At 45.9% G+C, this 16,031-nt stretch overlaps 1 protein-coding gene across 1 annotated transcript; it reads right to left on the reverse strand.

The window, feature by feature from the left end:
- Positions 1 to 14,771: 14,771 nt before the first annotated feature.
- LOC125944264 (uncharacterized) lies at positions 14,772 to 15,515 on the reverse strand. The gene has a single exon (XM_049664612.1). The coding sequence runs from the start codon at positions 15,513 to 15,515 to the stop codon at positions 14,772 to 14,774; it is 744 nt and encodes a 247-aa protein (XP_049520569.1).
- Positions 15,516 to 16,031: the final 516 nt, after the last annotated feature.

Here is a 16,031-nt window from a genome sequence, read left to right on the forward strand (position 1 = left end):
GATGTTGCACTTGACCAATGTAGGAGAATGTCTTCGCGTTTACCTATCTGCCTTGTCGCACCTGGAAGAAATAGCATACATCGTGCGGGTTGTTGTCGTGCGGAACATAAAATAGATAGATGTGGTTGCTGGAATCGTAAATTGTAGGCTTTCTGTCCGTTTATTAATGAAGCCGAGATGCTTTGGAACCAAATGTCCTAATTGAAGGAGCACATATGCTGCTTAGTAAGTACAGATCTGAACTAAAGCATTAGTGCTCTGTTGTTTATAATTCAACTAATTTTCATTATCTGTTGAATTCTGATGTTTTAACAAAATTTGGCCCCTCGGTTTCCTTTCTTTACGTGCACTTTATAGCGAGATTCTCGACTCCGGCAGGTTTGATGCCTTCTGGTAGCAGAAAGATTTATTCGACAGAAGCCTGCTCCGAATGTTCACGTGGCGCTAGCTAACACCACCCGGGCTAGATCTTGTACGCATACTAAATATATAAAAATGTGGACGATGAAACAGCTGTCACGCACACCTGTTAGAGCAACGTACGCGCAATGCAAGGGATTGTGGGTTCGGCTCCCACCTACGGCAAGCTGTTATACTTTGTCCACCTTCACTTACATTTTACTTATCATTTCTGCACTTCAATTAAAAACTGCAAATAACTTCCCCTGTGCTTTCATAGTCTTCATAATCTGTTGGAGTCATACGGCTGTGACCAGGCTGTGACTAACGAAAATCAGGCGCATTGGTACCCTCCTCGTTCGTCCCAGGCAAGGAATGGCGAGGATGAGCTCACCTGGATTTCATCAAATACAAGCATTCCGTGCCTTTGGATGTCCTTCTTGCTCAGGAGTCTTTTCTTGAAGGCTTCAAAAAACTTGCCGTCGAAGCCGCACTCCGGTCTCACAAGTGATATGTATTTCCTCACAGTAGACACTGCAGGAAGGGGCATCAGGTCGTTTCGCCTCAGAAAGTCGTATGCAGCGGGACTTCGAATGTGTAGCAAAAGGCACATGGTCAAAAACTTGTCTGAGTAGCGGCGGCCTTTTGACGAAATGTATGTGTCCAGTTTTATGCACTCCTCCACGACAAGGCGTTGACCTTCAGGTAGTCGCTGGAGAATTGACTCCAGTTCTCCCTGGTTTAGCTGGCTCATTCTTCCTTTGTACAACTTAAGTTCCTTTTGAAGCTCTCTCATCCTTCGGCGAGATGACCAAGATTTCTTGTAGAGGTACCTTTGCCGTCGTCGCAAAACATCAAACTTGGGCTTCTTAATCGTAGGCTCAACTACTGTAGTCCTGGAAGTCTGCATTCTTTTCTTTTGGCGCATCGCATGACAACGCAATGTGCCCCAAGTCTATTGCAGTGCGCACACTGTTCAGTGCCGTAAATAGCGCACCTTCTGTGCCTCCACACACCCAAGGAGTCAATGTAGGCACACTGAGGGTTCACACCTGTGTACTTTTGCTTTGCGGGACCACCCCTGCACATCTTTATCTTGTCAATAGTCTCTACCATGCGCTCGAAGTCTTCGATGGTTGTCAGTTTTTCTTCAAAGTCAATAATGTTACTCAAATTGCAGTTTAGAATAAATGCCTCGAAAGTTTTCCCATAAAATTCTTCCGTGACGTAGATGCACTTCGTTACAGAAGGAACTGTGTCTTCACTAACAATTGCCATTGTGGTGTATACAATACGTGGTCCATGAAACGTGTCCACCTGCAATGTTAGAGACACGAAAAATCAGGTGATTCTTTTTCAAATTGCCAGGAAGGACACGTATAAATAAATAAACCGAAATATGTCTCTCCATAGCATCTCCATCGGATTTGTGCTAAAAACGTTTTCAGCAGTTGCTCCCAATAAACTTATCAACAAAAAGTATTAGCAACCTTATCAGAAAAAAATTTTCGTCTCCTACTTGATTCGCGTTAGAGTGCTGCCCTCGTAGCAGGTAATTTTGTTTCCTTCATAGAAAGTCCGCGAACTGCAGGCAAAATTAGCTGTTACTAAAAAGGAAAAAGAAAAAACTTTTGCCTAGCGACATCAATTGACAGCAGTATTTTCTTTGTGAATTGTGTTCCAAAATAATTTCATTTGCTGGCTTATCATGAAGCTGCAAATTTATACTGCATTATAACATCGTTAGATTATGGGGTTTTACGTGCCAAAACCAGTTCTGATTATGAGGCACGCCGTAGTGGGGGACTCCGGAAATTTGGACCACCTGGGGTTCTTTAACGTGCACCTAAATCTAAGTACACGGGTGTTTTCGCATTTCAATTATAACATCGTACCTAGGAAGTCTCTTTTATTATAAGTCTCTTTATTAGAAGTCTCTTTGTTATTTTATATTTTTTTATTATTATTTTACGACTTGCTTATAATAAAAGAGATTATAACATCGTACCTAGGAAGTCTCTTTTATTATAAGCAAGTCGTAAAATTTCCCGTACATGCAGTGGTGGCTACGTGGCTATAGCGTTAGGTACTGCGCTCAAAGCGGCGGGGTCGATTCCGAACCGGATCACATAGGAGAGGGAGGAGGGATCGGGGGGGGGGGGGGGGGGGGGGGGGGGATCCTATAGCCCGCGTGTTGCTTTGGGAGCAGCAACCCAACTATTTGTATTTGAAAATTTTCGTACCTTGTGGTGACCCCATGAAGGCGGAAGCTTGACTTTTTCTGGATGGAGCAAGAGATCGTGCGAAAACGAATTTCCATCTGCGCTCAGGGAGCGTGTGTTGCCGTTTTGATCAGTGGATCTGCTTTCGCCGCTTTTTTCGGCAGATTCTTCATTGGAAGGCACACTCAAACTATTGTCTTTGCTTAACAGATCCTTGCCAGGCTGCCAACTGAAAGAATCTTCTCGGAGGAAAGGCTTAGAATTTTCATCACGGCATGTCTCTGGATAATCAAAGGCGCCTACACTGTGCGTAGTTGTAGCCACATTGACTACCTCCTGTACATCCGCAGCGGCGTCTTCTGGTTCCTCCTGGCATTCAGCATTATTGACATGCGCCAGGCTCCCTCAAAAATCGTTGGAACGGCTCCCTTTTGAAGTCGAGGCTTTTTCTTTACATCTAATAGGACAATACCTTGGTGTTCACTGAAGTACCTATCAGAAATAAGGTGCTTATCAAAGTGTCGCGCACATATCTTGTCCTTCGCTTTAAACGGGCGCTTACTTTAAGGAATTTTTGTCGCCACTGGTGCAGTAGCTGCGGATCAGATGGTGCCGCGAAGAGAGAGAACTTCTCCCGTCCTTTGCCGTAGCCAGATTTACAGCCGGGAACAAAACACGTCATCGTTTCCTGTCCTGCTGTCCCGTCTCTTCACGTATAAGCAACAAGATAGCTTATAACGTCAGGCATGAATACATTTACTACAGACATGGTAAACAAGGTGAGGAGCACGAAAAATTCCCACCTTCGCTTCCGCGCAGACGTACAGGGGTGAAAAACAAGTACTTCTGTTGTGTCTTTTTGTACAGCATCATTTATCGTCTGTTTCCTCTAGACATCTAAAAATGTTTCGTATGCGTGCATAAAAGCGCTACCGCGTGTTTACTTGCGCTTCATTATTTGTGCGCATATATTTTTTGTGTTTGATTGCTGTTAAATTGAGACGGCCGATGGTCCACGTTTGTAGCAGACGACACGCTCAGCGGGTGCCGCACGGCCCGTTCTTGCGCCACCGTCGCCGCCGTCGCCGCCGTCGCCGCCGGTCTCCGCCACTCAGCGCATGCGCACATGGAAGCAAGCTGTTGAGTGTTTTTCACGCGCCTCGACAGATGGCGCTCCGAGATGTATAATTTGCGGTGCACGTTTTGTCCCGAGCGAATGCGTTGCGCGGCGGCGGTGTCGGCGCTCCTGTCTTATCTTACTCCGTGACTCAAATATAAAAATAAATTCTTAAACATAGCCTTTCGAAGACAGATGGTAATCCTAATTCTCCCAGCTCTGTCCGTCAATCAAAACCCACAAAGTGCGGTAAATACAGACTATCGAAGACAGATTTTTTAACCACAGTATTTTAGAGCAAGTGGTTTCTAAAGGTGACATTAACTCATCATAAGTTATTTACAGATATTACAGTGGAACTGCTGTCCAAAAACTTCTGCAGGTACAGATTGAACATATTTTTGCTCAAAATTTTCTCCAGATAATATTCTTTTGCAGGAGGCTTGGCTCTCAAATGTCCAATATTTTCACATAAGAAATTATTGTTTATTTCGGTTGTACCATCCATCGAGAGGCGGAGGATTTGCTTTCCTGATAACTAAAATATACGACAAAGCAAAAGTATGCTCTCAGTATACGTCTATGGAGTGGGGATGCTTGCAATTGATTTTTGGTTGTTCCCCATTTTCCTTAGTTAATGCGTATTTTCCCGCAGGTGTTCAGGACATTCGTTACCTTGGTACCGTTGTCAAATCTTGTAGGAAATAAATTGTGATAGCCATGACGGCCGATGACGGCCGCTGACGGTCGCTGGAAGCGCGTCGACCACTTCCTTGTGGTCGACGCGCTTGAGGCGGCCGTCATCGGCGAGATTGCTGACCTTCTCTTTTCGTTCGCGCACAACCTCCCAGCGTCGCCTTATGATGCCATCAAGGCCGCCATACTACATCGTACAGCTACGCTGAAACGCTCACGATTACAACAGCTACTCTGATTCGAAGAACAGCTGGGCAATCAACGCCCAAGCCAGTTTCTGCGCCGCATGCTTAGCCTTTTCAGCCCACGCAGTTCTACCACGGACAACACCTTCGTACGGGAACTATTTCTTCAGCGCTTGCTCACTCAAGTCCAGATGGTGCTGGCCACTGCTTCAACCCAGGATCTGTCTGAGCTCGCTGAATTGGCCGACAAGGTAATCGCAGTTGCCAATCCACTTCCGCAGGGTTACAGCTGTGATGCCAGCCTCAGCGTCACACACTGCGCGTTCTTCACCTCCAAACCAGCCAGAGACAGCATGGACAACATTCTGCGTCGCTGAGCTGTGCAATAGACTGGACGAGCTCCTGGTTGCGGCCACTCATACAAACGTTTCTCCTGGTTCCCGTCGTCATCGCCGATCTCCATCTTGTCTACGCGGTCCGTCCAGCGAGCGTCAGAGCTATAGTGCAGTAGATCAGCCAGCTATCTGCTGGTATCACCGCCGTTTTGATGCGGAAGCACCTCGCTGCCTTCTTCCGTGCACTTGGTCGGGAAACCTGTCCAACCAACCACTAACGGTAACCAACGGTCACGGCCCCACCCCATGTCGCCGCTTCTACGTCATAGATAAGGTCACTGGGCAAAGCTTCCTAATCGACAGGGGTGCATAGGTCAGTATTCTCCTGCTACACGAGCAGATTGCACAGCTTCTAGGATTCTGTACTTGCAAGCCGTGAATGGAACGGGAATTCCGGTATTTCGACAACGCTCGCTCCCCCTTAACTTGGGCCTGCGAAGAGCGTTTCGATGGTTGTCCATGGTTACCGACGTCAGTTGCGAAATTGGTGCTGATTTCCTCACCAACCAAGGTCTCATTGTAGACGTCAAACGACAACGTCTCCTTTCGGTGCAAGGCATTGCGGCGCCGTAAACCAAACATTTAGCTCTCTCTTGTGCTACGGTTTCTAATGAACCCTTCCCGGCTGCGTTACGAAAATTTTCCGAAATCACCACGCCGCGCAACTGGAAATGTCTCCAGTAGACTGGAGACATTTTCAAGAGCCACCTTGAAGAAGTCGTTAACCTTTGTAAACGTGTAAATGCCGCCATGACAGAAGCTGATAAAATTCAGCACATTCTCAAAGATATCGATAACAGCGACTTCCAGATGTTCCTTGCCAGGAATGCGCGTACCGTTTCTGAAGTCATAACCTTATGTCAGAGCTACGATGAGTTGAAGGAACAACGCGACTAGACAGTCTCAGTCGACTGCCGACTCGCTATCGAGTCACGATGTCATTCCAGAGCACTCTCTTTATTCACCAGATCAAAGACTTCACGTGCGAGGAAGTTGCCCGTCAACTATACTTGGTCCCCTTCACTCGGGAGCCGTCCAATCGTCTGTCACCAATACTCCGCGCTGTCACTGCCGAAAAGGTCGCTCACTACCAGCAGCCTGTGGCCGTGCTTCTTACCTATATGCGTAGGCAGTGCAGCCTGTAGCCCCGCCTCTTACGTATGCGAAGTCGTGCGTAGACCTCCCAAGCCGCCTTTCTCGACCCTGCAACAATCAGCACCACCCGCCACTCCTACTGCATTTTGGCCCGGGCTGAGAGCCACCAATCCGTGGCAGACGCCTGACAATCGTCCCACTTGTTACGCCTGCTGCTCTTTAGGACACGCCGCTCCCTATTGCCGCCGTCGCCTTTAACTTCCAGCGACGCTACCCGGCCGTTCCAGTACGGCAGTCAGCCCATGCGCCAATCCGCTTCTGGTCACTCACAGCGGTATGTTTTACTGACTTCCCTTAGCTTCTTTCGCAACGCCCACCATCTCGTCTTTGACGATCGCTCTCCCCAATTTGGGTCACACCCTCCGACCAGGAAAACGAAGAACCGCAGTTCAAGAGGCAAGAACTGCGCCATCTTCGAACGGACCAAGTCCTCACTCCTCTCCTGCTAACATCATTGCAATATCTGTGGAAGGTGTTTCTGCTTTTGCACTTGTGGCACCGGCGCAGCCGCTTCTGGTATAGCCGCCAAACACTGCCGTTCACTGCGCAATGTTACCACGCCAATCTCTGGACTGTCCCTTCACACGGCAAGCCTGTAATGCCCGCGTGCCTATACAAGGCATTATGTAGTACATTGTCCAGTATATTGTTTTTTCGGCCTGCTCACTTGACATCATCCTTGCGTGGGACTATCCCGTCATAATGCGGTCATCAACTGCGCACGAGCTGAAGTTGAATTTTCGCCGCTGTGTGACGCATCAATGCAAGACGCTCTTGATCAACCACCTAAACTGGTCACGCGTGAGGACACCGACACTCCGCCTGGCTCTTTCACCCCATCTAACATCTTCAAGAGTCGCAAAGTCGTTCCACTGCCGTTTGCAATGTTTGACATCACCGCCGGCCTCAGCAATCAACTTTGTGTACAATCCCATTTTTTCATCTCTTACGTTGCTTGTTGGTGACTGCCTCGTCCACGTGGAACACCTTCATTCTTCGATTTTTGTTAACGTGCCACACGAATCTTGCCGCAGTCACTCCAACGAATTACGTGTCTTTTCCACGCCTGAAGAGTCGTCGAGTGACATGTTCTCGAGTGACATTGCAGATACCCTAACCTCTGCCGAGCACCACGAGCTTATTTAGTTTCTACACCACTTTATAAATTTGCTTGGTGTTTCTCAGCTGCAGCTGGGCCGCGCGTCGGAAGTGCAGCATATACATTGACACCGGTTTACACCTTCCGTTGCGTCAAAGACCGCACAGCGTCTCCGCCGAAGAGCGTCACGTCATTAACGCCACGTCGAAGACATGCTACGCCGTGGCTTCATTCAACCATCCCACAGTACCTGGGCATCTCCTGTCATGTTCGTTCACAAGTAAGACGGGTCTATTTGCCTAGTTGTATAGCGCCCGCCTTAGCTTGTCGACTCGATTCCCACCACCGCCGGGCCCACACTGGTTCCAATGGGCACCTGGCATTCAGCTTTCTCCAGCCACCGTAAACATGTCTCAAATCTCTTCAGGGGTTAAACCAACGTCAACACCTCATACAATGCCTCTCTAGAGCATGCATGATGTGGCGAGATGAAACAGCTCACGGGATGTGAAGCAAATGTTGAACAATTGAGTAGTTCCTTGACACATTTCTGGTCTGACGAGCAACATAATATACTACTCCTCTGCCGAACTAGCGGACCTCAGTGATCTGTCGGAAGTGAGCTAACGCCTTCTGCAATTACACCTGAATCGTTTTTCTGGGTCTGGGTCGTTTTTCTGGGTCTTCAGCCACAGTGTCTACCCCAGTCGGTAGACACCGTGGCCATGGGAACGTTGCCGGTTCCAATGCGCAGAAAAAACTCAAGCGGTAGCCCCCAGGGAGGCTGAATACGGGGAAGCCCCGAAGCCGTGTGATGAGACAGACATCAAGTAAGGCTAACTCAAAAACACATAAGAATTGTTCAAACGGAAAGAAAAAGAGTAACGTAAAATAACAAGGCGAACAAAGAAAATACCACCCGATAGTTGACCCAAGCCCCCAACGCAGGAAATTCCAATAAAGCAATCTAAAGCCTCATTCACACAGCCGTCAAACGCTCCGTCACGTCACCGTCACGGCATCCGTTTTCGTCAGGGGAGAGGGTTTCCGAGTCGTTTTCCCCTCAAAAACGGCTCGCCGGCGACGCAATGCGGTGCTCTACGTTTCCGTCGCCAGCACGGTGACGGATCCCCGCCCCTCGAATATCGACCAATCAGAAATTAAGAAGCCGACGCTAAATACAGCCATATTACAACGCTGAAGCTGGCAACAGCAGCGGCGGCTGGTTTGTTTACATGCGTGCCAGCATTGGTTCCATTTGCGGCATGTCGAAAACTCAGCTGTGCGTTTCGGTGGTGCTCAAATGTGCGACATGGACCACGCCGATGGCCGAACTTGTGATTCCTGCACATTCTTCGCCCCCACGTACTTGTTCGTCGCCGAGCTTTGCGCCCTTGTTGCGGTCTCCGCTTGCAAATCAAGAACAGCAGCAGAAAACCGCTCGGCATTGCGAAAGTCGCCTATTCGTACACTGCTCCGTCGCGCCTGCTGTGCGTTTTTTTGACGTGACGGTGACGTGACGGAGCGTTTGACGGCTGTGTGAATGAGCCCTAACGCAACCACGAGACAGCTGGGAAGGATGCGCGCCGACAGCACTGCTGGACGGAGGTGCGTCCGCTTCTTCACGAATAGAATAACTTTGGCTACCTTCCATTATGACGGCACTTTACTGCAGCTCGGTGATTCCTGGAATATGTCGATATCTGCAGATGTTGATATTGTCGCGTAGTAGCGACGCTGAAGTAAACAGTCGTAAAACTGTGTATGACGAAACTAATTCTTTATTAGGCGAACCTGTGCCCACAAAAGCAAGCTACACTCGAAGCACAACGAAAGCAGCGAACACAGGCGGCGGTCGTCGAAATCTGATCCGCGGTGAAACGCGTCGGCTTTTATACCTGAGTCATCGAAGGTTCCAGATTAATCCCTGATGCCTGCGGATCTTCCAGAAAGTTCTAGGCAATTCGCGTCGGTCATACAATCAGATAACATAAGCGTCGGTGAAAATAGGCAACGGAATGAAGCATCGATAACGTTCTAGAAACTTCCGATACGAGTGCGTCCTGCGCCGAGCGATAACGTTTAACATTTGTTAGCCGGTGGAAAGCGGCCACCGGTGAAAGATAAACATGTCTACGTGTTAGTTATCGTTATTTTCAGTGAACAGTGAAATTCGTAGAAAACCGAACCAAGAATGGCTTAGTAACTCCGTTGGGGTCGGCAGATATCTGGGTGTCCAAATCGAAGATTAGGTTTAGAACTCCTGCAAAATTAATGGTAACATCAGTAATTGTAAATATTCGACCAGCAGTAAAGGAGGGGAGGGCTGAGTTAGGCCTAGCGCAGATAGATTCATATCAATATTGAAAGCATTGAAAGGAGCAGAGGGGTCATTAGTGATGCTAAAAATTATTGTAAACAAAGCTGAGGACATTTCACCAAGTGAGATCGGGCTCCATATTTTTGGAGGGTCAGTTGAAGCAGAGCCGGGAGCTGAATTCCAAGAAGATATATTTTGCCGCAGTTGTTTTGTGACTAAGTCCTTCCTTTGATCCAGTGAATAGAGCATGACATTGGGGAATAATTTACCGTTCTGAATGTCTTAACCTTTCAACAAGGCTTGTAGGTACCGTGAGTTGCGAATAATCCAAGAGATGGTATTATTTTAGGAGCGAAGCTCCTTATAGCGGCACCCGTTCCGTCCCCGTCGTAGTAGTAGTAGTGTGTAACCAGTCTGAGAAAAATGAGAAAAAAAATTCCGAAGTTGTGTGCGTAGCGTGGAATCGAACCAGGGACCCCTCGCTTCCGAGCGCGCGGCGTTAGCCCACTACGCCACGAAGCGCACATAGACACACGAAAGCTGTGAAAGCTGGCATAAAACACCTTCATGTTAAAAGTTCCGCAGACCATTAGCGTTGGAGTACCATGATTTGATAAGAAGATGAATACCAGGGCGTTGAGGTCACAGAGGAAAACAAAATTGGAAGCAGAGAGAGATTGGGCTCCTGTTGAATGAATGAATGAACTTTTATTTCCCTTTTTAAGAAAGGGAGGGGCCGGAGGGGAGAGAGGGAGGCCTGTGTGCTCAGTCTCAGCACCTTCTGCTGCCAGACGTCCGCCTACCAGTCGTGGTAGGCCTCCGCTGCCTCCTCAGCCCACCTCAGGACTCGGTCCTGCAGGGTGGGATCGGAGCTGCGCAGGGCAGTCTCCCAGAGCTCCTCGCTACTAATTAATGGTTTGAGGTTGCGGGGGGGATATTTGATGGGGCATTTCCACATTATATGGGAGAGATCTGCTGTCTGGACAGGGCAGAAGCGACACTTGGGTGTCGGGTATGTGTCGGGAAAGAATAAGTGCAAAGTGCGTGGGGTAAGAAAAGTGCGAGTTTGTAGTTGGCGCCACAATATTTCTCTCTGGCGCGTGCTCGACACACAGAGAGGTGGATACGTTAGGCGTTGGTGTTTCTGTTTAAACTGTTCAAAACCTTATAGCAGTATAGCCCCAACTATACAGGGGGCAATACAGTGTCAAGCTCGAGTTTTGTTTTGTTATACCTACCCTATATCAGAACGATTCAATCTGGAGAGGAATAGGAGGAATTGTGAAGTGAAACCCCGACCGGAATAACAATGCGATGCCACCTTTTATTTGCCTTTGACCATCTTTTGTAACAACGACATAAGATAGTCGAGTTGTTTAAGTGTCCTGAATTTTTTCGCGTCGCCATGTTTGTGATAGCAGAGATATGACGGTTGTATGGGGAGACAATTAGCAGAAAATGAGGTAATTAAATGCTTACGCTTTTCATATTTATATTGAAAACAATAAGCTTCTCTAAGAGCTGCGAACACGGTCAATAAGAGGGTGTGGAATTATAAGAGGGTGTGGAAGCAAATATCCGGATGCTGCATAGACATTTCCTAGAGTTTCTTTTGATAAATTGATAGTCACTTTACCATACGCCAAAGAGGTTGAAGGCGACAGCCTGCGCGCTCCAGAGACATTAATTAAATTACCTGACATTCACATTCGAATGCGTTGTTATTTCTTATTTCTTGTTTGTTCCGACCAAACATTGAAATCACTACCTGCAACTGATTTTAGCAAAAATTTTGCTGTCAACGTTTGACAATGTAATTGGTCCATAACCATCAACAGAACGTAATTTTTCTCTGTCAGTGTTTTTAGGTATTAAGACTGTGTGGCTTTTTGTGAACGACTGTGGTAAATCCTCGAATTCAAAACTTGTTAAAATATCTTCAGTAGAACAGGCGTAAGAATGGACTTTAAAAGTTTTATAATATTTTTAGGAAATGCCATCAGGACCGGGAGTTCTTGACGTGGGTAACTGATCAATAGCAACCTCTACCTCCTGTTTAGTAAAGACACCGCTGCTGACTCAACAGTCTTCATCCGTTAGAGGAGTTATAAAGACGTAAAGTACTCTAGAAGCTTGGAATTCTGGTCCCCAGAAGCATATTTATTTATTTATTTATTTATTTATTTATTTATTTGTACATACTGCAGCCCTACAACAGGGCTATTGCAGGAGTGGGTTAATACAGGGGTGAACAAAAAATAAGTGAAACTGAACAAAGAATCTTACAACATTAGCAAATTCAAATATTAGTAGAACACGTAAAGCACTGGAAAATTATTTTCTTCAATACGGAAAGCAGCGAAACACTGAAATGCATACACAAAGCATAAATCAAACGTAACTCAAGCAGTTACACACGCTGCTTTTCATAAAGACCACTTTCGAATTCGCTTATCGGGAGTGAGCGAAGACAGCCAGGTAAGGAATTCCATACTTCTATAGTGCGGGGAAAGAAGCTGTACTTGAAAGTATTTGTACGGGCACAGAAAGGGAAAAGATTCAGCTCGTGGAAGTTACGTGTAGAAGAAGGTTTGGCGAAAGATAAGCAAAGTGTGTTCGAAGTACGATAGAACGTGTTAATTATGTTGTGCAAAAATTTTAAAGATTCCACGTCACGACGCACAGAAAGTAATGTTAAGTTCAGAGAAGGGAGGGCAGATGATGGTGAAAAATAGCGGTCATACCGGCGAAAAATGAAGCGGACGGCTTTCTTTTGAACTGCTTCTAGTTTGATTATGTTGTTTTGGTTATGGGGTGACCACACTGTGGCGCCATAATCGATAATGGGGCGGACAAGTGTTTTATACATGAAGAGTTTAGTATCCTTTGGAGCCTTCTGCATAGTACGACGTAAATATCCAAGTTTTTTTAATGCCTTAGAAAATGTTTGATCAATGTGTGCAGACCATGAGAGATTGTTAGTAAATGTTACGCCAAGGTATTTATATTGCCGAACTCTGGTTAAAGATGATCCATTCAAGGAATATGTCGCAATTACTGGCGCTGCTCTTTTTGTGAAGGTCAAAACAACGTTTTTTTAAATTAATGTTCATTTTCCATTTTTCGCACCAAGCACCGAAGGATGCAAAGGAATCGTTTAGTCGCTTATGATTAGACGCAGAATCAATCACATCGTATAAGACGCAATCGTCGGAATAAAGACGAATGCTGGAAGAAACATTTTTTGGTAGGTCGTTCACATAAATTAAAAACAATAAAGGACCCAGGACTGACCCTTGAGGAACCCCAGAACTTACCTTAAGAATTGATGACCTTGCGGAACTGAAGTCCACGTATTGGGACCGGTCAGAAAGGAAACTAGCAATCCAGTCGACCAGACGGGAATTCTTTAGTACGGCATTTAATTTTTGCAAGAGGTGAGAATGAAGTACTGAATCGAACGCTTTAGAAAAATCTATAAAGATAGCGTCAATTTGTTTACCGAGATCTAATTGATAAGCAATGTCATGGGTGAGTTCGGTTAATTGTGTGATAGTGCTGAAACCACGTCTAAAGCCATGCTGTACATTAGTTAGAATATTATTTGACTCAAGGAAATCGATTATGTGTTTGTAAATAATATGTTCCAGCATTTTTCACGAGTGAGAAGTTAAAGAAATTGGTCTGTAATTTGTTAGGTCTGTCTTGTCTCCGGTTTTATATAAGGGTATTACTCTTGCAAGCTTCCGGGATGAAGGAACGATTCCGCTTTCAAGAGACTTATTGAATATAATTTCAAGATAGCGTGATGTCCATTGTGAATAACGAAGTAAAAACGAGTTTGGAATACCATCAGGGCCATCAGATTTTTTTGTGTCTAACTTTAAAATCAAATTGAGGATGCCATTAACGTTAGCTGAAATGTCGGGAATGGAATAAACTGAATGATTATCGAAAGCCGGGCAGATGGGAGCATCGTTTGCGTAGACAGAATGGAAATGTGCATTGACTGCATTGGAGATGCACACAGGATCATTTACACTTTCATCATTAATAGTAAAGGAAGATGAAGAGTCTGTAACAGGCATGACGGAACGCCAGAATTTCCGAGGATTATTTCTTAGCAATCCTGGCAGCTCGACATGAAAGAAAAAATCTTTGGCTAAATTCATTTTCAGATTTAGTTCCTCTTTGGCAGATGTGAATCTAGTAATGGCATCGGGGTCGTTACTGCGTTTTGATCGTCTCAGCCGTCTAACGCGGCGTGATAATTGCAAAAGTTCTCTCGTCATCCAAGGGATGGCACGATTCTTTTTCTTACTTTTTAACGGAACAAATCGGTTAATGCAGAGCTTTGTAATGCTTTCAAATTCTAGAACTAGTGTATTCACGTCACAATCTTTACTGAGTGTGCAAAATGATTCGAAGCCTTCTGATAAAACTTCAAGAATAGAAGTATCGTCAGAGCGATTAAAGTCGAAAAAAGTTTGAATTTCGGTACGCAGTTTACAGATTGTGCAACTGAGCGATATAAACACGGCCTTGTGATCTGAAATTCCGTCAATAATTTCACACTCGGACAATTTATCAACAAGGTCTGAACTAATAAACACCAGGTCAAGGAGTGCGTTCTGTCTTGTTGCGCCATCAACTACTTGTGTGAGCCCAAATGATAAAGAAAAGTTAATCAGTTCGCTACCTAAAGAACTGCGGTGCGAAAGGGAGGGCCAATGAATATCCGGTGTATTAAAGTCTCCCATTAGAACTAAACTATTTGCATGAAAATTGTGCGTGTTCATATAATCAGTTAGAAGAAAAAGGTTATCGAGGGAGGAAGCAGGTGGATGATAGGAAACGGAGACTATGATTGTTTTTTTGCCCAGGTACAATTTACACCAGACAGATTCGAGATTTGCAGGAGGAGAGATAACCGAAAACTTCAGGTCAGACTTCAAAAAAAGGGCGACTCCACCTCCCTTGCCAGTTTTGCGGTCTGATCGGACAGCTACATACCCGGGTGGAGTGATTTCAGAGTCATATATGTGATCGTGAAGCCAGGTTTCAGTGACGCCGATGAAATGAGGGGAATAGGATCTTACCAGAGAAAGAAACAATGGAAACTTATTCGCTAGACTTCTTGCATTCAAATTCAAGAAAGTGAGGTTGTAAGAGTCACGGGTCTGTCAATGTGAAGATGAAGTAGCTGGGGGAGTGTTTGACAAGCCTGCAGAGAGACTGTAATTGTTCACTGGGGTGTTTGCAGCGAGACCTGAATCGTCGACTATTGCATTTTCCGTGTCATTCCACCAATAGCGCACATTATTTATGAAAACGTGGTCATAGCGTAACCTCACCACAGAACCACGGTTACGAAAAGAAGACGTTGCTGTCCATAGCTTCTTGCGAATGACACGCACGTTAGCTGAGAAATCCTCAGTAACATAAAATTTTGTCCCTTTAAGCTTTGAGACGATTTTCATTATCTCTGTCTTATTCCTGAAGTCTAGTGCTCGTAATATAACGGGGCGCGATCTACCTTCACGTTTGGCGCCAATTCTATGACAGCGTTCAATTGTCGGGCATTCAATGTTAAGTTTCTCTGTGAAAAATTGGCGTACGCTAGAAAAAAGCATGTTGTTGTTTTCACCATCATTTTCGTCAAGTCCATGCAAAATTATATTGTTGCGTCTGGAACGATTTTCAAGGTCATCATTCTTTTTCATTAATTCCGAAACGGCCCGAGATAAAGAACGTACATCAGAACCACACTGATCAAACGAGGTACTAGGATCGGCGGTGTTCTCTTCAAGGGCGGCAACACGGGATTCCAGCGCGTCAAAACGCTTGTTGACAGTTTGCTGAAAAAGCTTAATGTCAGCGATATCACGAGCCATCAGTTTCTGCCCAGCTAATAGTTCGGTCAGCATTCCGGAAATGCTGTTTGATTCGTTATCGGTCTTATCAGTTTCAGATGAGCATGAAGCATCATCTGAGTTACTGGTATTACGAGTCCCCTTTCTCATAGGGCCAGGATTTAATTCTACATCACCGCTAAGTGCCAGCCTATTGACGCAGTACAGTGCATGTATAAAACAGGACAGAAAGCTCTGTGGGCAAGAGAGCAGCAGCAAACAACGATCATCTGATCTAAAACAATGGGCGTGTTCAAAATAAGGTACCTGCACGAGAAATAAGACGCGATTAAGCATCGTGTCGGTGTTGCTGCCGTCTTGCCCACTGACGAGCGATGCCGGGTCCAGGCCTTTTAAGCGTTGTGTCGATGACGTCATTGTCCAAGAGCATGCCTTGATTGGGCCATTCGATGACGTCACATATAAGTTGGAAGCAAGTGGCGCGCGGATAGGACTACTATCGCACTTGCCAAAGCTGTCACACAGGGAGGTGACAGGGCAGTTCGGACGCAGACCATCATACGCGGGCAC

The sequence above is a fragment of the Dermacentor silvarum genome, chromosome 3, assembly GCF_013339745.2.
Source record: "Dermacentor silvarum isolate Dsil-2018 chromosome 3, BIME_Dsil_1.4, whole genome shotgun sequence".
Taxonomy (NCBI): Eukaryota; Metazoa; Arthropoda; class Arachnida; order Ixodida; family Ixodidae; genus Dermacentor; species Dermacentor silvarum.

Excerpts from the sequence above, each read along its gene's own strand:
- LOC125944264 (XM_049664612.1), bottom strand. The coding sequence starts at position 15,515 with ATGCTGACCGAACTATTAGCTGGGCAGAAACTGATGGCTCGTGATATC.